At 56.1% G+C, this 22,558-nt stretch overlaps 3 protein-coding genes across 3 annotated transcripts in view; all 3 read right to left on the bottom strand.

Moving 5' to 3' along the window:
* LOC124525670 (patched domain-containing protein 3-like) overlaps positions 1–22,315 on the bottom strand; it is a 39,663-nt gene extending 17,348 nt beyond the window's left edge. Inside the window, 4 exon segments of the mRNA XM_047098222.1 lie at positions 4,003–4,093; positions 4,096–4,123; positions 5,015–5,528; positions 21,954–22,315. Of these exon segments, the coding sequence (XP_046954178.1) occupies positions 4,003–4,093; positions 4,096–4,123; positions 5,015–5,528; positions 21,954–22,315 (995 nt within the window).
* On the bottom strand, positions 14,447–15,676 carry LOC124525707 (platelet glycoprotein Ib beta chain-like). Its single transcript, XM_047098268.1, has 2 exons — positions 15,576–15,676; positions 14,447–15,340 (listed from the first exon to the last, which is right to left on the bottom strand). Exons 1-2 carry the CDS (start codon positions 15,583–15,585, stop codon positions 14,715–14,717), a joined length of 636 nt encoding a protein of 211 aa, XP_046954224.1. The 5' UTR covers positions 15,586–15,676; the 3' UTR covers positions 14,447–14,714.
* On the bottom strand, positions 16,702–19,841 carry LOC124525705 (septin-5-like). Its single transcript, XM_047098267.1, has 10 exons — positions 19,801–19,841; positions 19,608–19,694; positions 19,211–19,334; positions 18,990–19,124; positions 18,676–18,793; positions 18,442–18,543; positions 17,536–17,632; positions 17,315–17,450; positions 16,976–17,078; positions 16,702–16,874 (listed from the first exon to the last, which is right to left on the bottom strand). The coding sequence occupies exons 1-10, from the start codon at positions 19,808–19,810 to the stop codon at positions 16,836–16,838; spliced, it is 951 nt and encodes a 316-aa protein (XP_046954223.1). The 5' UTR covers positions 19,811–19,841; the 3' UTR covers positions 16,702–16,835.
* Positions 22,316–22,558: the final 243 nt, after the last annotated feature.

Genomic DNA, 22,558 nt, shown 5'->3' on the forward strand with positions numbered 1-22,558 from the left:
TGTCAAAATGTCAATACTACCCAAAGCTATCTACACATTCAATGCAATCCCAATCAAAATTGCACCAGCATTCTTCTCGAAACTAGAACAAGCAATCCTAAAATTCATATGGAACCACAAAAGGCCCCGAATAGCCAAAGGAATTTTGAAGAAGAAGACCAAAGCAGGAGGCATCACAATCCCAGACTTCAGCCTCTACTACAAATCTGTCATCATCAAGACAGCATGGTATTGGCACAAAAACAGACACACAGACCAATGGAATAGAATAGAAACCCCAGAACTAGACCCACAAACATATGGCCAACTCATCTTTGACAAAGCAGGAAAGAACATCCAATGGAAAAAAGACAGTCTCTTTAACAAATGGTGCTGGGAGAACTGGACAGCAACATGCAGAAGGTTGAAACTAGACCACTTTCTCACACCATTTACAAAAATAAACTCAAAATGGATAAAGGACCTAAATGTGAGACAGGAAACCATCAGAACCTTAGAGGAGAAAGCAGGAAAAGACCTCTCTGACCTCAGCCGTAGCAATCTCTTACTCGACACATCCCCAAAGGCAAGGGAATTAAAAGCAAAAGTGAATTACTGGGACCTTATGAAGATAAAAAGCTTCTGCACAGCAAAGGAAACAACCAACAAAACGAAAAGGCAACCAACGGAATGGGAAAAGATATTTGCAAATGACATATCGGACAAAGGGCTAGTATCTAAAATCTATAAAGAGCTCACCAAACTCCACACCCGAAACACAAATAACCCAGTGAAGAAATGGGCAGAAAACATGAATAAACACTTCTCTAAAGAAGACATCCAGATGGCCAACAGGCACATGAAAAGATGTTCAGCGTCGCTCCTTATCAGGGAAATACAAATCAAAACCACACTCAGGTATCACCTCACGCCAGTCAGAGTGGCCAAAATGAACAAGTCAGGAGACTATAGATGCTGGAGAGGATGTGGAGAAACGGGAACCCTCTTGCACTGTTGGTGGGAATGCAAATTGGTGCAGCCGCTCTGGAAAGCAGTGTGGAGGTTCCTCAGAAAATTAAAAATAGACCTACCCTATGACCCAGCAATAGCACTGCTAGGAATCTACCCAAGGGATACAGGAGTACTGATGCATAGGGGCACTTGTACCCCAATGTTCATAGCAGCACTCTCAACAATAGCCAAATTATGGAAAGAGCCTAAATGTCCATCAACTGATGAATGGATAAAGAAATTGTGGCTTATATACACAATGGAATACTACGTGGCAATGAGAAAAAATGAAATATGGCCTTTTGTAGCAACGTGGATGGAACTGGAGAGTGTGATGCTAAGTGAAATAAGCCATACAGAGAAAGACAGATACCATATGGTTTCACTCTTATGTGGATCCTGAGAAACTTAACAGGAACCCATGGGGGAGGGGAAGGTAAAAAAAAAAAAAAGGACGTTAGAGTGGGAGAGAGCCAAAGCATAAGAGACTGTTAAAAACTGAGAACAAACTGAGGGTTGATGGGGGGTGGGAGGGAGGGGCGGGTGGGTGATGGGTATTGAGGAGGGCACCTTTTGGGATGAGCACTGGGTGTTGTATGGAAACCAATTTGTCAATAAACTTCATATAAAAAAAATAAAGTATTTGACTGTTAAAAAAAAAAAAGAATAAAATATTTAGAAATAAATTTAACCAAGGAGCTGAAAGACAGAAAGCTGCAAAAATCTAGTGAATGAAACTAAAGAAGACCCAAGTTAATGGAGATGCAACCTTAGTTCACGGGGAGGAAGACAGTATTGTTAAAATGTTAATCTCACTTAAAACAACCTACAGATTCAACACAATCTTTATCAAAATTTCAATGACCTTCCCCCCCACCCCAGAAATGGAAAAGCCAACCCTCAAATTCATATGGAATTGCAAGGGTCCTAGATATCCAAAATAATCATGAAAAAGACGATAAAAATTGGAGGGCTGAGATTTCCAGATTTCAAAACTCATAACAAAGCTACAGGAATCAAAACAGTGTGGTCCTGGCACATCAACAGACATGTAGGCTCATGGCATATAATTTAGAGTCCAGAAATAAACCCATACATCTACAACCAATTGATTGTTTACAAGGATGCCAAGTCCAATCAACTGGGAAAGAATAGTCTGTTCATCACATGGGACTTGGAAAACTGGATTTCCAGCAATCAACATGGAAACATGGATTTCCACATGGATTTACACGCACAAGAATGAAGCTAAACCCCTACTCACACTACATATACAAAAGTGAACTAAAAATTGATCAACAACCTAAATATGAGGGCTAAAACCATAAAACTCTTAGAAGGAAACACAGGGCAAATGTGCATGACATTGAACTTGTCAATGGATTCTTAGATATAAGTATAAGTAGCAAAAGAACAAAATAAGATAAAGTGGATTTCATCAAAATTAAAAACTCTTGTGCATTAAAGACATTATCAAGAAAGTGAAGAGACAATGCACAGAGTGGGAGAAAATATTTATAAATCATATATCTGATAAAGGTTTAATATTTAAAACATACAAAATACTGAGGTGTCTGGGTGGTTCAGTCAGTTGAGTATCCGACTTCAGCTCAGGTCATGATCTCATGGTTTGTGGGTTCACGCCCCACATCAGGCTCTGTGCTGGCAGTGTGGAGCCTGATTGGGATTCTCTCTCTCTCCTCTCTTTCTGACCCTCCCCCATTCATACTTCTTCTCTCTCGAAATAAGAAAAAAAAACTTAAAATCAAATATACAAAGTATACAAATATACAATATAAATGTACAATATAAATATACAATATATATTGTATTGTATATTATATATAAAATACAATATAAATGTACAATATAAATATACAAAATATACAAACCAAAAACAATAGGACTCAAAAACAAAAAGACAACCACATTAAAAAATGGGCAAAGGACTTGCATAGACATTTCTCCAAAGATGTACATATGGCCAATAAACACATGAAAAGGTACTTAAGATCATTAGTAATTAGGGAAATGTAAATCAAACCGCACTTTGTCACTATTAAGTTGACTATTATCAATAAAACAAAAAACAAGTGTTGGTGAGGATGCGGAGAAATTGGAACCTTTATACATCGCTGGTAGGATTTGGCGGTTCTTCAAAGAACTGAACATAGAATTATCACTCCACCCACCAATTCCATTCCCAGGTATATACTGAAAATAACTGAAAACAGGAGCTCAAGAAAATATTTGTACATCAATGTTCGTTGCAGCATTATTCACAAAAGCCAAAAAGTGGAAACATTCCAAGTGCCCGTCAACAGTTAAGTGTATAAACAAACAGTGCTGTATGTATACGGTGAAATACCAGTCATAAAAATGAATGAGGGTTTGATACATGCCTGGATATAGAGGAGCCTTGAAAACATTATGCCAAGTGAAATAAACCAGTCACAAAAGTACAAATATTGTGTGATTCCACTTATATGAAATCTCTAGAATAAGCAAATTCATAGAGATAGAAAGTAGATGAAGGTTAGCCGGGACTGGGGGGAGGCCATGGAGAGTTACTGCCTAAGGGTTATACAGTTTCTGTTTGGGGGGATGGAAAGATTTAGAGACAGACAGTTGTGGGGCGCCTGGGTGGCTCATTAAGCATCCGACCTCGGCTCAGGTCATGATCTCCCGGTCTGTGGGTTCGAGCCCCACGGCAGGCTATGTGCTGACAGCTCAGAGCCTGGAGCCTGCTTCCAATCCTGTCTCCTTCTCTCTCTGCCCCTCCCCCACTTGTGCTCTGTCTCTCTCTATCAAAAATAAAGAAACGTAGAAACATAAAAATGAAAAAAAAAACCCAGATAGTTGTGATGGTTGCACAACAGTGTGGATGTAATTAATGCCACTGAAATATACACTTAAAAATGATTAGAATGGCATATTTTATATCAATTATATGTATTTTGCCACCCAAAAATATCTGTTAAAAAGAGTTAAGAAACAATGAAACCATTTTACCTGTAGCATGATAGGATTGCAAATAATATGATTAGAAGTTATGCCAAGTGAAACAAACGGATCACTGTCATCAAAGTTGCTTCAAGTTCCGTTGTGTAGAAATTGATGTCAAGTAGACCACCTGCCACAAAAGTTTAGTCAAGTAAATAACTTTTCATTCCAATATTTGTGTGAGTTACAAACCCTATTGAAACACTATAGCTTACTGATTGAAACATGTGAAGATTTAGTAAAAGATCAAAATATGTGAATCGTGATTTTAGAATAAAGAAGATTAACATAGGTGTGCTTCTTCCCACAAATCTGTGGCACGCTTTCCATAGTTTCTTTCAGAAACCCAAGGTTTAAACCTCCTGAATACACAAAATCTGAGATCTACCTAAGATTGTGAAACCATTCATAATTACAGAAATTGTGGCTTTTTCTAGAATTTTAGTAGGTCGTTGTCTTTTACTATTTTAATTTCATCGATATTTCAGAAGGATCTGGTATTTTTCCAATAGTTGTCTCACTTTGACCAGGCTTATTCACAACTATTAGTTACAGAATAGCTAGCATGTGCCTGGCACTAGGCTATATAACTTACTTGGTAAACGGTGAGCTAATTCTCTTTTCAATAATACCATGGAACTTCTTAAAAGTTTGTTGCTTTTATTCCAATGAACCCCAAACACATTTCAGAGGGTTCCGCCAAATAGCAAAGACTTTAAGAGTAAGGGTTTTAAAGTAATTTGACTGGAAAACCTGATGATCAATGTCTGCACTGAGCAGACCTACCTTAGGGATGTAGGATTTGTGTTTTCCACCAGAATATTATTAAGGATTTATGCTGTGTGGCATCCTTTGGTGTGTGAGATTAAGGAAGTTGGATTAAGTGCCAAACAGAGTAGAGCACTCCCAGCTGCAAGTCAAGGACTCCAACAAATAATCCAGGAGTGCTACTACTTGGAAAACGTGTTCTTACCCCTCCCACCTTCTCCTGGTCTCCCTATAAAACTCAGCCAGCAGATACCTGGATCCTCTTCGAGGCCAGACTCTTTTCAATGTTGCTAGATTGGTTCAGAAAATGGGTCAACCATTTCTTACTACGCTCGTTGTCCTCTCCATCCTCAGTTTTCAGGTAGTAGAGCAGCCTCACGGCTTTGGCTTCCAGGAGTATCTGGTTCATCCCCATCCTCTCGCCTAAGAATGTTCCTCCAATGGTGCCAGCCAGGTAGGTGGGCTGACTGGTGTGGTTGTAGATTGGGAAAGTGACATTTCTCAGGTCGAGGTCCCTGTTCATCCGCCAGGCATACAGGAGTGGGTTGGAAGGCAGGCAGAGACCCTGGTGCTTGGCACACACCTGATTGTAGTGGATCTGGGTTCCGTTTTCCCCCATCGCATACAGATCCTGGATCACGTCATCCACTTTACTAACTTCTGATAAGATTGCTGGTTCTAGCAGGGAGGTGGTGTTGGAGACCGCTAGCATACAAGCGAAATTGACCTCGGTGCTCTTCCTGGAGATGGAGAAGCAGTAAGAGTCGCGGCTGCCCGCCCCACCCGCGCGCCCGCCAGCCAATCGCGCCCACCGCGCCCACGCGCGACCCGGCGCGGCTGGCGGGGACGGGGACCCAGGCGCCCCCCAAGGGCCCGCGCCCGCCGCCTCCGGGCGACGCCCTCGCTCACAGCCGCAGGCCAGCGCCCCCCGGGAACCCAGCGACGCCCACGATGCCCCAGCCCACGCAAGGCGGCTGCCCGACTCCCGCCACACCTCGCGTCTCCCATGCCCAGGCCTGGACTCTGCCTGCCTCGCTCTCGAGGGACCCCAGTCGGTGCCTCAGCCTCTGACCTTCCCAACGTGTGGTTCTTCCGTAAGACCTTGCCCCCCAGGGACTGGCGGCCTCCTGCCAGCCGCTCCTCACCTCACCATGGACGATGGAGGTGCTGGCCTGTGGAGTCCTGCGCCTGGCCACAGCAGGAGAGGTGATGGTCACCCCACGGACGGCCGGATGCCCGGCGCAGGGCCGGTGCCCCAGCTTCCCTCCTGCAGCCTGTTCAGTGCTGTGCACATCTACTCTGGGAGGAGACACCTAGGCAAGCTGCAAAGTCCAAGCCCCTGGGCCGTTGTCCCTCTTCTCTTTTTCTGGCTTATTTTCTGGGATTATTTCTAAAGAGTAACCGAGCTGACATCTGGGACAGGACGGACCGACCTCAAGCCTGCCTGCTCCCCCACTCCCCACCCCAGCTGTACACCCTCTGCTCTGCAGATGGCAGCCAGAACTGCTACCACCCTGAGAAGGGGGGCAGGGAGATCTTGGCCTCCTGTGCTAGAGGCCAGTCAGTGGCACTGAAGGCAGGGCCAGGGCCTGCACCCCATTTACAGATGGGGAAACTGAGGCTCCAGACCTTCAGTGATTGGCAAGATTCTCAAGCATGAGTGCGTCCTGTCTTCCGTCACTATCACACTCCCAAGTACCTTTGGCTTCCCTGGAGTGCTCTCAGATGTCATATCTGGAGTCTTCGGTCCCACAGAAAGGACAGGCAGACCTGTGGTCACCAGCTCCCCCAATGACAGCCCCCTTAGGAGGACATGGCCTGCTGTACCTTCCACACTCAGGAAGCGCTCCTTTCTCCCTAGCCCCTTGTGTGCCCCTTGGTCCTCCTCCATCTCTGAATCACCAGCACCTAGCACAGAGTTGTTTGCTCAGAAAATGAAAAAGCCATGTAAGCAGCAGCATTGCTCTGCAAAGTTCTGTGTCAAACGCCCATTTCCCCCTCCACTGGGACCTCCATGTAGTCCAGAGCTGTGACCAGTGTGGGGACACTCCACCGCTCAGACCCCTCATCCAAAGCCTCAGGGCCAGATGTGTTTGGAATTCAGAATTTGTCATATATCTCATACAGTACATGATAACTCATTGGAGCCGGCTGCAGCTGCTGGTAACCAAACACATTAAGATGTTTGTAGTGGAGGGGTACCAGGGTAGCTCAGTAGGTTAAGCGTCCGACCTCAGCTCAGGTCATGATCTCTTGGTCTGTGAGTTCGAACCCCGTGCTGGGCTCTGTGCTGACAGCTCAGAGCCTGGAGCCTGCTTTGGATTCTGTGTCTCCCTCACTCTCTACCCCTCCCCCACTTGTATTCTGTCTCTGTCTCTCTCAAAAATAAATAAACATTAAAAAAAAAACTTTTAAAGATGTTTGTAGTGAAATGAGGGGTGTCCAGGTGGCCCAGTCGGTTAAGCGTCCAACTCTTGATTTTGGCTCAGGTTGTGATCTCACGGGTTTGGGCTCTGTGCTGACAGCATGGAGCCTGCTTGGGATTCTCACTCTCCCCCTCTCTCTCTGCCCGTCTCCCGCTCACAATCTCTCTCTCTCTTAAAATAAATACATAAACAAACAAACAAACAAACATTTAAAAAAGGTGTCGGTAGTGAAGTGCGACTATTTACATGAACTGGAATTAATAAAGGCCATAACACATGGTTACACATCAGCCCAGGGCTGCCTTTGTTACAGAGTTTTGAACACTTTAAGTTTCAGAGCTTTGGGGGAATTTGGAATTGGGGATAAAGAATGCAGCAGGGAGGGAACACTTGAAGTGATAGGCAGGACTTCTGAATCTTCCTCAGCTCTGACAGGCTTGGTGGAAACCCCATCTGAGGGGGCCTGAAGCTTTGCAAAATGGTTGAACTGGTCAGTGAAAACTGGCACTTGGACCTTTAGTATGAATTGACCCATGCAAGCCTGTGCTTGTGGGGACAAAGGAGGAGACAGGAACCTATCCTCGATGAGGCAGACATGTCTTTGCAAAGGGCTCTCTCTGGGCTCAGCGGGGAGGGGGGCTCCGGGCAGCCCTGGGTGCTGGCCTTGCCACAAGAGAGTCAGGAGTGTGGCCCCCCGGGAGGATTTCTGTGGCGGTGGATCCCCAGCCCGGGGCAAAGGGGCTGACTGGTATCCTGGAGACCACCATGGCAAAACCATGGTACCCCAAATAAGGACAGACAACATCACTGCCCTCCACACTGGGGACCTCCAGATGCAGAGCAGACACCTGGAGAACCGATCTGGGACCTCTGAGACCAGAGACCTCCACACCAGGGACCTGCCAAACGGTGACCTCAGACCAGAGATCCCCAGAGGAGAGACCAGCATACCAGAGACGCCTACACCAGAAATTCCATACCAGGGCTCCAAAGAGAAGAGACCTATAGAGCAGGGGCTCTAGATAAAGGATCTGCAGCAGAGAGACTCATAAAATAGGGACCCTCACTAGGGACCCCCGGAGCAAGGGGTACCCAGGTGAGGCATTCTGTGCCAGGAGAGACCCAGGGCTCCCACAAACAAGTCTGTCCCCATTTTTCCTATAAAGAGAGCCAATGGTCTTCCCCCACTCCTCCCCTGCATGAACATCTCAGGATGGCGTTGTCTATGGGCTCTGGCTCTGCTCTGGTCTGTGTCACTGGTGTCCTCCCGGGTGTGGACCCCCAAGACGCACTCTTGCAGGAGATGAGGCAACTTGAACACGGTGAGCACCTTCAGTGGGCACACAGGGGTGCAGGCGTGTTGGGACAGGCGGCTGTCAGGGGCGCCCGCCCCCCGCCCTCCCCCCAAACCCCCCGCAGCCCTGCCCAGACAGAAGCCCTTTCCTCGTATCTGGCTGGAATCCTTCAAGAGCATCTTTAAATAAACAAAGCACAGAGAAAAGTGAGCTCCTAAATACAAGTCACATTAACATAGATTTCCATGCAGAAGCACAGCAGAGCTTGGCCTTTAGGCCTCCCATAGGCCTCCTCAAAGCCCTGCTCAAGCCTGGGGGTTTTAGAGGCCCAGGGGCACAATCACCTGGGCGATGCCCACACTGCCCCAGACACTCACCCCCACCTCCCCAGCCCCCTGGCCCCAGGCTATAGTCTCCCTCTTGGGAATGGGCACACCAGGCCTATGCACACACCTGGGCAAGAGAAGCAGCATGGAGACCCTCTACTTGCCCTGAGGTCTGTACCCCCAAACCCCAGGGGTTCCCTCTGGCAAAGCTTGAAGGATTCCCTTCCAGCCCCTCTCACTTTTTTTTTTCTTTAAAGTTTATTTACTTCTTTTGAGAGATACAGAGACAGTGCAAGTGGGGGAAGGGCAGAGAGAATCCAAGCAAGCTCCACCCCATCAGCGCAGAGCCTGACAAGGGGCTCAAACCGACATAGCCGTGAGACCATGACCTGAGCCAAAAGCAAGAGTCAGACGCTTAACCAACTGAGCCACCCAGATGCCCCAGGCCCCTGCCACTTCTGAAGGGTTTTTTTTTTTTTTACCCCACTGGGGACACAGTGACCTTGTGGGGATGATCCCAGGGTCCTGTGTGACTGGGACAGAGGCAGAGAGAGCAGCACTGGGGTGGGTGGAGAGAGCCAGTCAGGCTATCCTTGTTGTTGAAGGTGCCCTCCCATCCCCCACCCCTTGCCACATGAGTGTCTATCTGGCCGAGAGCCCCTCAATTTGTCTAACACACTTAAACAGGGTGAGGTGAGGCCCTCCCCACAAGGACACCTGTAGTAGGACAAGGGGTGAGGAGGGTGGGAGCCTCTGATAGGTGAAGGCTGGAGTCCAAGGGACCTGCACCCCCAAGCCCCCCCAGACCATGCAGACAGTAGCCTCCAGATGGGATGGCACACTGCTGGGAAGAATGCTTCAGAACCAACAAATGACTGGATGGAGCTCCCCTTACACATCTGGGGCCCTTCTGCCCTCTCCCTCCTACAGGCTGAGCCCAGGGCACCTCTGGCCCCTGCAACCTCTGTACCCTCCCCTGACAGGCGTCTCCTGGCAGCACAGTGCTGCTCCCTCAGCCTGAACATCCCCAGGAGCCCTCCCCACCACCTGCCTTCGACATACCAGTCAGTGCTTTTGATGTCCCGGGGCTGGGGCACTCAGGTTTGTTCTGAGGGTCAAGGGGATCATCCACATGATGAGGACCAGGGTTTCTCTCAGGCACAGAATTCCAAGAGCTCTGAAGGACGCTCCCGTCCCCGCTCCCTCCGCTCTTTGAGAGATTTCATGGTGGACATTTGTTTCCCTGTGTATAAGTGGCCTTCTTTCTGCCACAAGAGCCCTGAGGGGTTGTCTGCAGGACAGACCCCTGGGCCAGGGATCCATGAGGCCAGTGGCTGAACTGGGGGTCTGGGCAGTGGGGGTGCTGAGCACACTCCATAGGTCTTGGGAACATTTTCATGGGCTCTCTCAAGCTTTGCCCACTGAGTACTGACCCCCCAGGGGATGTCCACAGTAATGGAGGGGTCCCCACCTGGTCGATCTCCCAGCACCCTTTGTCCAGCTGGCCTCCACCACGCTGCGGGGTGGTGGTGACAGGAAAGCAGGACAGAAGGAGGGAAAGACCGTGTTTCCTCTGGGGCAGAGAAGATCCCCATGGGAAGGCTTCTCTGGGAAGGACTGCTGATCCCCAGACCCTGCAGGGCCAGCCCATGGGTTCTCCTGATAGGACAGGACGTCATCCTCTGCAGACATTTCCTGTCTGTGCACAGAGAAGGTGAGGACGAGGAGAGTGTTGCATCCATTGTAGACAGCCCTGGGTGTAGACAGCTCTGGGCACGTGACTGTGTTGGGGAAAAACGGAGGTAGGCCTGGGGGATACCCCAGGGGCTGTTTAAGGAGGGCGGGACACAAGAGCTAAGGCCAGGCCCAGTCACCAGGACCAATGACCCTAAAGGCCCCCCTCAGCCTAGGGGGCGAGTGCTTCCCGAGAGCCCCCTGCTGATTTATGGTTCTCCAGGGTGGACAGAGTTATGGCTGCTAAGGCCTTGCTCCCTCCCTCTTCCTCCTCCCTGTTGGGGGTCGGTTGGGGTGGGGTGGCTCTCAGCTGGTTTCCAGATGGGCCTGATAGGGGGGGCATCTTGGGGTGGGAGGCCAGACACCCTGAGCAAAAGGACCTGGCCAGTGTCAGCTGGCCAGCCATAGCTGCCTTTGTCTCTCTCTGTGGTTGTCTCTGTCTCTGTCTCTGTCTCAGGCTCTGTCTCTGTCACATGCAGCCCCCCTTCCCCGAGGCAGCCTGGGTGGGTGGGAGTGGGAGCCGGTGATTTATCGCCTGCTGCCTGTCTTCCATCGGAAACGCCGGGGGTGGGCGCAGACGGTGCAGTGAGCTATGGGCCCCCAGGGCCCCGCCACCCACCCCAATGTTGTTGCTCTGTCTGGGCGGCGGGTGCACCCCACCCCAACGTGGCCAGGGCTTCGGGGGCCCCCAGACCTTCCCAGGGCCTCGTCCACGCGGGCCCCACTCAAGTCTCCGCCCACCGAGGGGCCGCCCCCCTCCCCAGGCTCCCCTTCATCTCCCCAGGCAAGAGGGGGCCCACAAAGGACCCGCACCCACTCCTCGCCCCCAGGTTGGTCGGGAGGTGGCGAAGCGTCTGTTCCACTCCCCCTGGGGGGCTCCCATTCCACCATCCCCACCGGCTTCTTCCTTCTAGTCGCCCTCCACGCCACCGGCCACCACGCAGCCGCTCCTTCCAGCCCCGCCTCGGTGCACACAGCAGGGGCCCAATATATGTTTATGGAGCAAACAGGCGGCAGGAGTGCGGCTGGTGCACCTGAGCTGACACTCCCTCCGCCTGGCGGAAGAAGTCCCTTATCTTCCCTGTTGATGGGCTGTCAGCGACCCCGGGGAGGGGAAGGGAGAGGAAGGTAAAGGAGGGGAAGGGTGTAGAGGGGGCGCGCTCACCCCTCCCTGTCAGCCGCCACTTGATGCACCCTTCCCTGTTCCCGTGGGGTGCGCGACCTGTCCGCCGTCTCGGCGATCCACCCCCACCAGCCTGGGCAAATCCGTCCTCTCCTGGCCTCTGTTCCTCTGCGGACCCTGGTTGTCTGCACGCCCAGGGCTCACCTCGGCTGCCCTCGCCCCACGTGGGGGGTTTTCCGCAGACCACGAGCGCCCTCTGGTGGCTCATTCGGGTCGCGGCGCGTGAGGGGAGAACCGGATGCCGATTTGGGGGCGGGAGGTCCTCAGCCGAGGCCGCAACCCATTTCACAGACAAGGACACGAAGATTGCCAGAGGGACGTCACGGCTGTATCTGTCCCAGGAATGCCGTCTGGCCCTGCCGGGGCTTGTTCAGAGAGGCTGGGGGTGGGCAGTGATGTGGTCAGAGGACCCCTGGGCTGTAGGGCAAAGGACCCTGAATCGGACAGCTTGGGGGCTGCAGGTGTGGGGGGATGCGTAGTGCCTTGAGTGGCCACCGTTTTGTTCCCATCTGGAAGGAGAAGGAGTCTGAAACCGCAGAGAGGACCAGGCTGTCAGTGGGGAAGGAAGGGCCCCTGGGACAGGTGTGGTGTCCATTAGATGGAGGACCACGCTGGGGGGAGGGGCATGGCAGGCCCTTGAGGTGGGGGTAGAGGTGTACATTCCCCCTCCCTGCACAGGGCCATTCAGGGGCGCTGAGCTGGGACCATCCACTTCCCCACACTCCTTGGAGGCCCCAGGGTCAGTGCATGGAGGGTCAGCTCAGGGTCACAAGTTGGGACCGGGGACTCCCAGGCAGCCCGGAAAAGATTCGCCAGGGAGGCCAGGCCAGCACCCTCTGTGGTCAGTACCTTGGGCAGAAGCCAATCTAAATCATGGAGAACTGACCAAAGAGAGAGAGAGAGTCTAGGAGGAACCATGGAATTCAGCTGCCCTATTTACCAGGGAGTAAGGAAGTTCTTCCTCAGGTCTGACCAGACTGTGACACCAGCCTCTTTCCTACATCAGAGGAGCTCCAGCTGCTTCTGCAGCTCCGGGCTCTCAGGGTTCCTTGTGCCCACCCTCTCAGAGGGACACAGCCCAGAAGCCCTCAAACTTGTGGGCAGTGGGCCTGGGCTCCTGCTGACCCCTCCCCATAGTGTCTGCTGGAGCCTGGGCTCACAGCCCAGGAGGCTTCCTTCTCTTAGCTTGGGGTCACCTAAGACCCCCAGGCCATCTTCTCCTGAGCCCTACATTTGTTCCCTGAAGGCCTCAGTGAGGAGTAAGAGAGGAGTCCTAGGGGCTCTGCTTCCAGTGCAGCGTGGAGAAAGCTCAGGCCCAGCAGGAAGACCCCTCTCTGGCATCTGGTTTCCTCCTCTGGAAAGTGAGGGGGAACATCCCCTCCCTGTACCATGCTGGGACTGAGTTAGGCTGCCTGTGTACCTTACTGTGACAAAGACTATTACCTCTGACCCCCACCAGGGGCTCTGGGTGTGCTGGGCCATCCCTGAGGGTGTGTGTGTGTGTGTGTGTGGGGTGGGGGGGGTTGACAGTTCATTTGTACAAAAGGGGCCATCCCTGATGTAGTGATAAGGCCGGATGGACAGCTGGACAGTCGGCCACAGCCCACAATGGGCCGGATGCCCCGCACCTGCCCACAAAGGAGGGGGTGGCTCCTGCCTCACGTCTGACCGGCAGCCCTGAGATAGCATCAGCCCAACCGGAGGGCCATCCATCTTGTCCCACAAAGACTGGGACAAAGGCCATGTCAGCGGCAGCCTCCCCGACCCGGCCAATGGGGGCCAGAGCCTTCCTGTGCCAGGCGCCCCAGGCCCAGGCCTGAGGCTTCTTGTCAGGGTCCTGTTTGGGTCCATGAAGAGTGGCCTTCATTGTTTACAGGGCCAGCCGGGTGGAGGCCCCACCCAGGGCAGGAATGGGACTCCAATATTGAGGAAAGTGTCAGCCCTTCATTTGGGCACCCTGGGTCCCTTGTTAGCAGCTTGTGCCACAGTGGGGCACCCTGGAGGAGTCCCAGGCCCTGGCTGCTCAGCCTGAGTTCAGGGGTGGGATAGGGGAGACCAGGGACCAAGGCTGGTCCGAGCGGTCAGAGGCACCTTCCCACGGGAAGTGGTGGTCAAGTGCAGAACATGATTCCAGACACTGCGCAACTCCCTGGTACCCACTCAACCCTGCAGGGACCTGCCTCACCTGTCCTCCAGAGGCTGAGCTTCTAATTCAGATGCCCAGGGAGTTCCAGGTGGGTCATCAGATTATTCTCACCACCCTGACCCATCCCTGACTGCCCTGAAATCTGCCCATCCACGCTCCCAACAGTCCTCAGAGCCTCCTCACGGCCCCTCACTGACCCCCCAGAGACCCCAACTCCAAACATCCTCTCTCTTTCTCTCAACCACACTGTCCTGCAGTGCCCTCGATGTCCCCACTGTCTTCACTGTCCAGTATCCTCACCGTCCCCGTGTCCTCACTGCCCCTCAGTGTCCTCACTGTCTCAACACTGTTTTCACTGTCCCCACAATGTCTTCACTACCCTATAATGTGGTCACTGTCTGAGTTCTTGTGTGCCTTCCACTTGAACTCCTTTGAAAGTGAGTGGTCTGGGAGAGTCACTGATCCCGTGTTGGGTGTAGGAAGATGTGATGCATCCCCCTTGAATCACCTCCTAGGGCTTGTCCTGTGGTTTGGGAGGGGAATTTCCGGGTGGTGGGGCACAGAGACCAGTCAGATTGGGAGAAGGGTTTATTCTGCACTGGAGTTTGGTGTGGGGAACCTCGCAGGGGCTGGGCTGCGGCTCACCCCCTTGACCCGCCTAAGCGTCCTGGGCTTTGGCTCGCCTCGCTGTAGAGGGGCGCGTGTGGCCCGGGGCCCGCAGGGGGGGTGGTGAGGTCTGGAAGACTGTGCCCAGGCGGAGGACGAGCCCCGATCCGGGTCAGGGCGAGGGCTCCTTGGAGCAGGGTCCTGTCGGGCTGGCACGTCCGCGTCGCTCAGCGCCTCTCAGGACGACTCGTAGAACTCGCTGGCTCCGGCCGTCTCCGCCACCAGCGGGGCGGTCAGCGACAACGGGTGCGCGGCGCGGGCGCGGGCGCGCAGCCGGCGCAGGCGACACAGCAGCAGCAGCAGCAGCAGCAGCAGCAGCGCGTGCAGGAGCCCGAGGCCGAGCACCAGGAGCTGCGCTGCCAGCGCCCCCCAGCAGAGCGCGCCCGGCGCACAGGCGGCGCGCAGCTCGTCTTCCGCCAGGTACGGCAGCAGGCGGCCGCGCAGCGCCGGGGGCGCGGCGCAGCGCAGGTCGCGGTAGGGCGCGCGCTCGGGCCGGCCGGCCAACCAGGCGCGCAGTGGCACCAGGCGGCAGTCGCAGCGCCAGGGGTTGCCGCCCAGGTGCGCGGCGCGCAGCACGGGCAGCGAGTCCAGCAGCCCCGGCGGCAGCGCCGTCAGATTGTTGCCCGTCAGCACCAGTTCAGTCGTGTCCGGCGGGAAGGCGGCGGGCAGCGAGGCCCATGTCAGCCCGCGGCGCCCGCAATCCACGCGCGTCCCCGCACAGCCACACGGCGCGGGACAGCCCGCGACTGGGCGGCTGGGCGGCGCTAGTAGCAGGAGCAGCAGGCTCAGCGCCCGGCGCGGCCCTGCAAGGGAAGCGCCGCAGTGAGCCTGGTGGCCTGTGTGGCACCTGAGCGGGTCCCTGTACACCCCGGAGACCCAGGGCCCCGCCTTACCCGAAAGCCTCTCCACCTCGACCATCCGCGCGCTGACTGGAAGTCCGCCCTAAATCTCCCTACTGCAGCCCAGATGACTGCAGCGCCTCCCAACCCGACTCTGCTCAAGGAGCGCAGTCCCGGGCCTGCCTGACCCCAAACTCACCGGAGCCCATGGCGAGAGGATGGTGACCTGGCTTGTTCTGGAGCGCTGAGCGTTGGCCGGAGAGCCAAGTGATAATGCCGCCCCGCCCCTGCCAGGCCCCAGCACCCTGGCCAAACCGACCACAGCGCTGCCACCCGCCAGAAATAACCCAGAGGCCCAGTAGACAGACGCTGCGGCCCCAGATAGAGCGCTATCACCAGGGCTCGCAGGCTACCAGGGCTTCCACCCCCCCACCAACCCAGGGGAGCACGGATCACCGCTGCGACTTCACCAACATTGTTCTCCTGTCACCAGGACGGGATGCAGCATTCACAACTGAACAAAGCTGGAGACTGGGATTGGGGGGGGAAGGTATCATGCTGGGGGTGGGGGAGGGATGGTCTAGGAAACCCAGGGCAACAGTGCTGCTGGGGAGAAAGGACCTCCAGCCACAGGCAGGGAATGGCAGTCTAGGGGTGGGGGGTTCCCAGGTTGCCCAGCACCCACTGTTCCTGGAGCCCTCAGGCCAGGCCACAGCCCTAGATGAGGAGTTTGGGCAATTGCAGGCGTCCCTGCCCCACCAGCCCCGGGAGATCCTTGCCTGCAGCCAGCTGCTCTCCTTCGGTCTGGAGGGATCCTAAGTGCTTCTGTTGCCCAACCTGCCACTGAGCTACCCAGTGAGGGGTGAGGAGGTAGGGAAGGACTGGCCCACCTCGGCACAAAGTGAGGCCTCAGCGTAAGCTGGGTGGCCCGAGGGAGGGGGCACATGAGGGTTCCCACGTCCACTCTGCGGCACTGGGATGGAGAAATAGACCTGGGATGCCGAGGATCTGCTCCCCTATTCTGCCTTGTTTTACCCCCCTACCTGAGTAGGGCCTGGAGTCGGAGTTCATGACCTTCTGGGGCAGGGGTAGATCTCAAAAGTCATGGCCCAAATTAGCTCCTGTTCCCCCGAGGCCAAAGAGGGCCAGCTGTGGGGGCTGCTGTCCAGGCCCCTTGGAAGCAGATACAAATAAGGGGAGGGACTGGTGCTGAGAATAAATTAGGGTTGTTTGGGGGCTATGAGCCTGCATCTCTGGGTCAGGCTGGGAATAGTCGGGAACAGTCCTGGTCTGGACCATTCCAAGACTGCTGTTGTGCCCAGGTCTGTTGGAGATCCAGATTTATTCCAGGGTGGAGTCCAGGCCAGTTGGGGTCCAGGGACGGGAAGGGCCAGCCTGGAAACTGGCAGTATATCCATGGCAATGCGGGGCTGGGTTGGGGTCACTGGTCCTGCATCTGCTACTTCATCTTCTGCAGCATCTCCTGCATGCGCCTTAGCTGGAGGTGAGACGGGAATAGCAGAAGGTAGAGTGACAAACGTGATAGGAGGGGCTGGACCCCCACCCCCACCCCTTCTCCTCCCCTGTGGCCCCACTAACCTCCTCATCCTTCATCCTGATGAGCTTTTCTGTCTCAGCATCCGGGGTAGGCAGTGGTAGGATGGGGATGGGGCTCTCCATGCGGCTGTCCTGGGTCAGTTTGCTGTGGGGTGGACAAGAAGCACAGTTTGTCTGACCCCCAACACTACCGAGGCTCTGCCCTCCTGAGCTCCCACACCGTTGGGTCGGCTCTGGGAAGACAAGGTGCAGGGTGGGGGGCCTACTTGGGAGTCGGGGCAAAGTTCAGATCTGGGAAGGCAGCAAGGATCAGCCCTCTGTTAGGGAGCCTTGGCTGGGAACATGAGGTGCACGATCCAGGTCCGGGTCAGAGCTGCGCACCTGGTCATCTGCTGGATGCAGTGCGCGCGATAGTTCTCATAGTGCACGTCGCATGTCACGTCCTTGAGATCATGCACGTGTGTGCGGATCAGCATGTTGCGAAGCTTCACAAAGTCGCAGTGTGCCTGGTTCTCCACTGTGGGGCAAGAGCGGGTGTGGGGTGGGTGCAGGCCCGGGGGAGCCACCCCACTCCCTCTGTCGCACCCCATGCCTGAACTCACCCTCCACGATCCCCCAGGGGTACAGTCGCCCCCGGACCCGCTGCCCCTTGGCCTCCACCACTGTGTTGCTGCCGATAACCGCGAAGGGCGCACTCTCCTGGGAAGGGCAGGTACAAGGGCTCGCGCCCAGTTAGTGTGAGTATGGGGTAGTGGCTGAAGAGGGACATGGGCACTCGGCACCTGGTCGCTCCTCCAGTATCACTATCAACAGCCCCTCCCCAAAGAGATCCTGGGGTTGCCCAACCCTTGTGGCTTCTCTGAAGCCAGAGCTGGCATGGCATATACCCGTGGCACAGGGTATGTGCCCAGCCAGGCATATCCTCCCCTTCTGACACCATCCCCCATCAGGAAGTGCTCCATTCAGCTACCATCGCCATCCCTCCCTCCCCAGAGCTGAGCCCCTGCCTCCTCTTACTGATGCTGACTTAGGCTGGGGCCAAGGGCTCCACCCTGCTCTTGGCCCAGTGGCTGCCTATCCCGTGCCTTAGGCTTGGTTATTGCCACTCTAGATCCCGGGGCACCCAAAGCCACAACCACCCTCTGGAGCTCAGAATTCTGGGAGCCAGGGCACACACAGGCTTGTGGCCATCAGGCCAGACCCTTCTGCTCGTGACCCATTGGAAGAAGACTGAGGAGCAGGGTCCGGGTGGAGGCCTGGCCAGGACTGTGCCTTTGGGTCCTGGCAAGTGCTCCATGACTCGCTAACCACACGGGGCCCAAACTGCATAAGCCAGTGGGGACATGAGTGACTGTACCCCACCCCCACCCCCCCACCCCACCCGACCCCAGGTGGAGGGGCTCTGCTGCCCAGACAAAAGACTCTTTCCCCCACCGGGTTGGACCTGGATGCTTGGTGCCATGTAAACTGACCTCCAGTTCCCTCCTCTGCCACCCCAGGCCGCTCACCTTCAGTTCCCGATCCTGCTGCTTGAAGTCCTCATCCTCGTCAGAGTCACATTCAGGGAACTGGTACACGTGGATCCCAAACTTGTCAATCTCCTCCCGGATCTGTGGCAGGGCAAGGGCTGTCAGATTTGAGGCTGGCCAGGGACCCGGGGCCAGGTGCGCTGGCACCCAGGATCAGCACACTTGGTGTTCTGGGTCCTGGAGACTTAGCCCAGGCCCAGTTGCCAGGCTCACCCGCTCCTTCAGCTTCCGGATCTCGCTGGGGACGAGACAGTCAGCTTTGGCGATGAGGGGCACAATGTTCACCTTCTCATGCAGAGCCTTCATGAAAGCCACATCCACTGGCCGCAGCCTGCAGAGAGCATCCAGGGGTGGAGAGGGGCATGGTGGGGGTGGTGGGGGCACAGAGAGAGGGTGGGATGGGCTCAGGGAGGGCATGGCTGTGAGGGCACAGGCAGAAGATAAGCAGTGACAGGTGCAGCCAACGGGGAACCACGGAGGCGGGCCCCACCCCCCACCCTGAGCCTGTTCCCAGGACATTCACGCACCCGTGTCCAAAAGGGGAGATGAAGTAGAGGCAGCAGTGCACGCGGTTGTCTTGGATGTTCTTGCGGTTGAGGCCACTCTCGTCACGAAAATACTGCTCAAACTGCTGGTCCACATAATCGGTGACGGGCTTCCAGCTGCAGGTAGGCAGGAGGGTTGGTGAGGCCAGGGGGACACTGGATCAGCCTAGGCACAGACTGTTCCCCAGCCAGGCTTTCCTCACCACTCAGAGTTGTTGACAGCATCCCCGAAGCCCGGTGTGTCTACAATGTTGAGGTTCAGCTTGACCCCCTTCTCCTCAATGTCCACCGTGTGCTTCAGGATCTCTGTCGTTTGGCTGATGCGCTCTGTGGGTGTCGGGGCATCGTTTGGAGGGGTCTCTCCAACTCTCAGACCCCACCCCCACTGGGCAGCCAGGACCCTTGTTCTCATCCATTCTAGCATTTAGCCCTGGCCTCATGGCCTGACTGTGGTCTGGGCCACTCCTCCTGGACCCTGAACAGGAGAGACCCACTCTGTGGGGAGAGAGGAGCAGGGTCTGGACCCAGAAGGGACCCCTTTGAAGGGTCACACAGCAGAGGATGGGGAACCAATGCCAGGGCTGCATAGGGCCCACTCACCCTCAGCACTGAGCAGCTTCCGGTCCTTGTACAAGTCGGTCAGGAAGAGGCTGTGGACCAGCGTGGACTTCCCCAGGCCCGACTCACCTGCCAGCAGGTACAGTGAAAGAGTCAGGTTAAGTCTGGGACCCCTCTGACAAAGCCTAGCTGGCTATGGCCCAAGCCACCCCACCTGGGAGTCCAGCCCACTCACCCGCCACCATAAGAGTGAAATCGAAGCCCTTCTTCACAGACTTCTGGTGCACCTGATCGGGCAGTGTGACCAAGCCCACGTACTGCTTGTTGATATCCTGGGGGGCAGGGGCAAGGCAAGTCAGGAGCAGGCTTGGATTCCTGGGGCAGTCCGATGCCCTGTTCCCTACCCGGCTCAGACATGGAGGCAGCAGAGGGCAGAGTCCTCTGTGTGGGGAGTTTCAATGGCAGAAATGGGGTGAGGGCCTGTGAGCAAAGGCCTGGAGCTGGGAAGGCAGGTAAGGGGGTGACAGGCATCCTTGCCCCCGCCTCAGTGAGTGGCTTTGCAGGCACCTGAGAATGTGTCTGTGTGTGTAGAGTTTAGGATGCCTGGCTGCAGTAGTCCTAGGCTGGGTCCTCCCTTGGGTGGTGGGCAGAGGGCACCAGGACCCAGACCCCTCACACACATCCAAGGCCCTCCATAGGCGGGAGAAGCCCCCTGGCCTCAATACTCACCCCTCCTGAGTGTACCAGGGGGTGGGAGGCCACCCTCCACCATCCAGCCGCGGGGGGTGGCTGGCTGCTGCTACCAAGGGGAGCAAGGGCTATTTATAGACAGCGGCACCGAGCCTCCCCCACCCTCGGGGTCCCAGCGCCCAGTCAGGTGGACCCTGGCCCTGCCGGTCCCTGTCACGTCCCAGAGCCCTTGGGACCGGGACCCGGCAGGCACACACAACGCTGACCCACATTCCACTCCCCTCTCCACACACACCTTGAGCCGCCTCTGGGCCCGGGTCCGCCGTGACAGCAGCTGCTCCACCAGGCGGTCCTGGGGTGCTGCCGGCGAGTCCATCGCTGCGTTTGGACCCCAGACCGGGTCAGACCCACAGGGGCAGGGCTTTCAGGAGGGACTCACAGGCGGTACTGCCCTGAAGCTCTGTTCTCGCCCCCGTTAATAGACGCGGGAATTGAGGCCCAGAGAAGGGACGTTGCCCACCCGCGGTGTGGCTGACCCCAGAGGCCACGCGGGCCATGCCTCTGCCAATGCGGACGCGCCCTGAGCCGCGCGCGCGGTCTCAGCCACAGGCAGGCCCGGCTCCCGCACCGAACCAGAGGCGGGGCCTCGCGGGCGCTGGCAGGCGGGGCGGGCGGGGAAAAAGACCGCCCCACCCCCACCCTCATGGTCGCCGGGAAACAGTCGCTTGGAAATTGGGCCGCCGGCGGAGCCACCGGAAGGCTGCTTCGGAGGGCAGGGCCCAGCATAGGCGCGCATAGGCACGGAGGCGGAGTCCCGCTGCCGGACGGGTGGCCTCTGTCCGGGCGTCTCGACCACCCGGGTGGGAGGGTGGGGAAGCCAGGGCCCACCTAAGGGCCCTAGGGGGCGGGGTTTGTGGCCGCCCCGCGTCTCGCCCCCTCCAGGTGCAGCGCGGCTTTCACCCGCCAGAGGGCGCCGGGAGAACGCTCCCGGGACCTATGCGCACCCACGCGGGAAGCGGCCCCTCCCACTCCTTCTCTCCTCTTAGAATTGGCCCGGAAACCTCCCGGCGGTGTCGCGGAGTCCTAACTATCCACGGCCACACCCCTCCTCGTATGCTCCCTCCCCCCTCGTATGTTATGTGTGTGTGATGGGAGCAGGAGTGTTCTGGACTGGTGTGGCCCTTCCAGACACGTGGGAACTGGGAGGGGGCAGAGCCCACCTCCCCAGCCTGGACCCACCTCCCCTTCGCCCGGGCTTGAAGGGGCTCAAGTGCTCAGTTAGAGCACCAGAGGCCTACCCACCCTACCTCCGGGAAACTTGGAAGCTGCAGCCAGCCAGCACTGGCCACAGCTGCCCCCAGACCACTTCTGCCAGCCAAAGTGGGGGGATGGTGTGTAGAGTGAACTTACCCCCTCCCCATCATTTGTCTCCCTGTCAGCCTCCTCGCCTGCTCTGATCCACAAGACGGACCCACGAGGGCTGGAAAGCTCAAGCCGGTATAGCTCTCACCCTCTGTGACCACCCCAGGGGCCACAGGCCTCTCCTGGCCACCAAACCCTTCCTCACCCCTCTCTCCAGGACCCTACCAGAATCGGAACCAGCCAGCCAGGCAGGAAGGAGGCTTGGAAAGGAGCTGCAACAAGAACAGACATACTTAGGCTGAGGCCAGGCTGCGGGGTGACCGGCCCCTCCGCGCCTTGGCGGTGAAGCGTTCCTGCACAAAGCGCCGCTCGGCCTTGGCTGGGCTCCCTATTGGGGTGTACTGCTCCTCGAGGTTTTCTTCTACATCCTTGGGCAGGTAAATCAAACCGGTGCCCAGAGCGGCCGTCGGCACCATGGGCACCAGCAGGAAGATCCAGGGGTGCGCGCCCACTTCGCATCCCAGCCTTCGGAAGAGGCAGGAGAGGGGCGCCTCCAGGCAGTCGGTGTGGCAACGGGGTCTCCCGGGCACCTGGTTTTCCGACGGTGAGGCGGGCAGCGAGGAGTCTCCCCTCACTGACACCGGATGTGAATGGGGCACCCCAGCGGGCTCTGGCAAGTGCCCCGAAGCCCACGTCATCTCGGGTTCCTGTCTTCCACCGAAGAACTGCTCTGACTCGTGCTTAGAGGCCGGGAGTGGCTCTGAGCCCAGGCCCTGCCTTGGGTTGCCGCCTCAGCTCTGACCTGGGCCCAGGCTCCTCCGCTGGGGGCTCCCGCTCCGCCTGCGCCTCTGCCTCCGGCCAGGCCTCTGGCACTACCTTGCAGGGACGAAGGCTCATTTCCGGGAAGGAAAGGCCAGGGTCTCAAACGTGACAGCAGATTA

This window comes from Lynx rufus, unplaced genomic scaffold (genome assembly GCF_022079265.1).
Source record: "Lynx rufus isolate CCGP_SWC_20201006 ecotype Redwood Valley unplaced genomic scaffold, mLynRuf1.p SCAF_45, whole genome shotgun sequence".
NCBI classification, from domain to species: domain Eukaryota; kingdom Metazoa; phylum Chordata; class Mammalia; order Carnivora; family Felidae; genus Lynx; species Lynx rufus.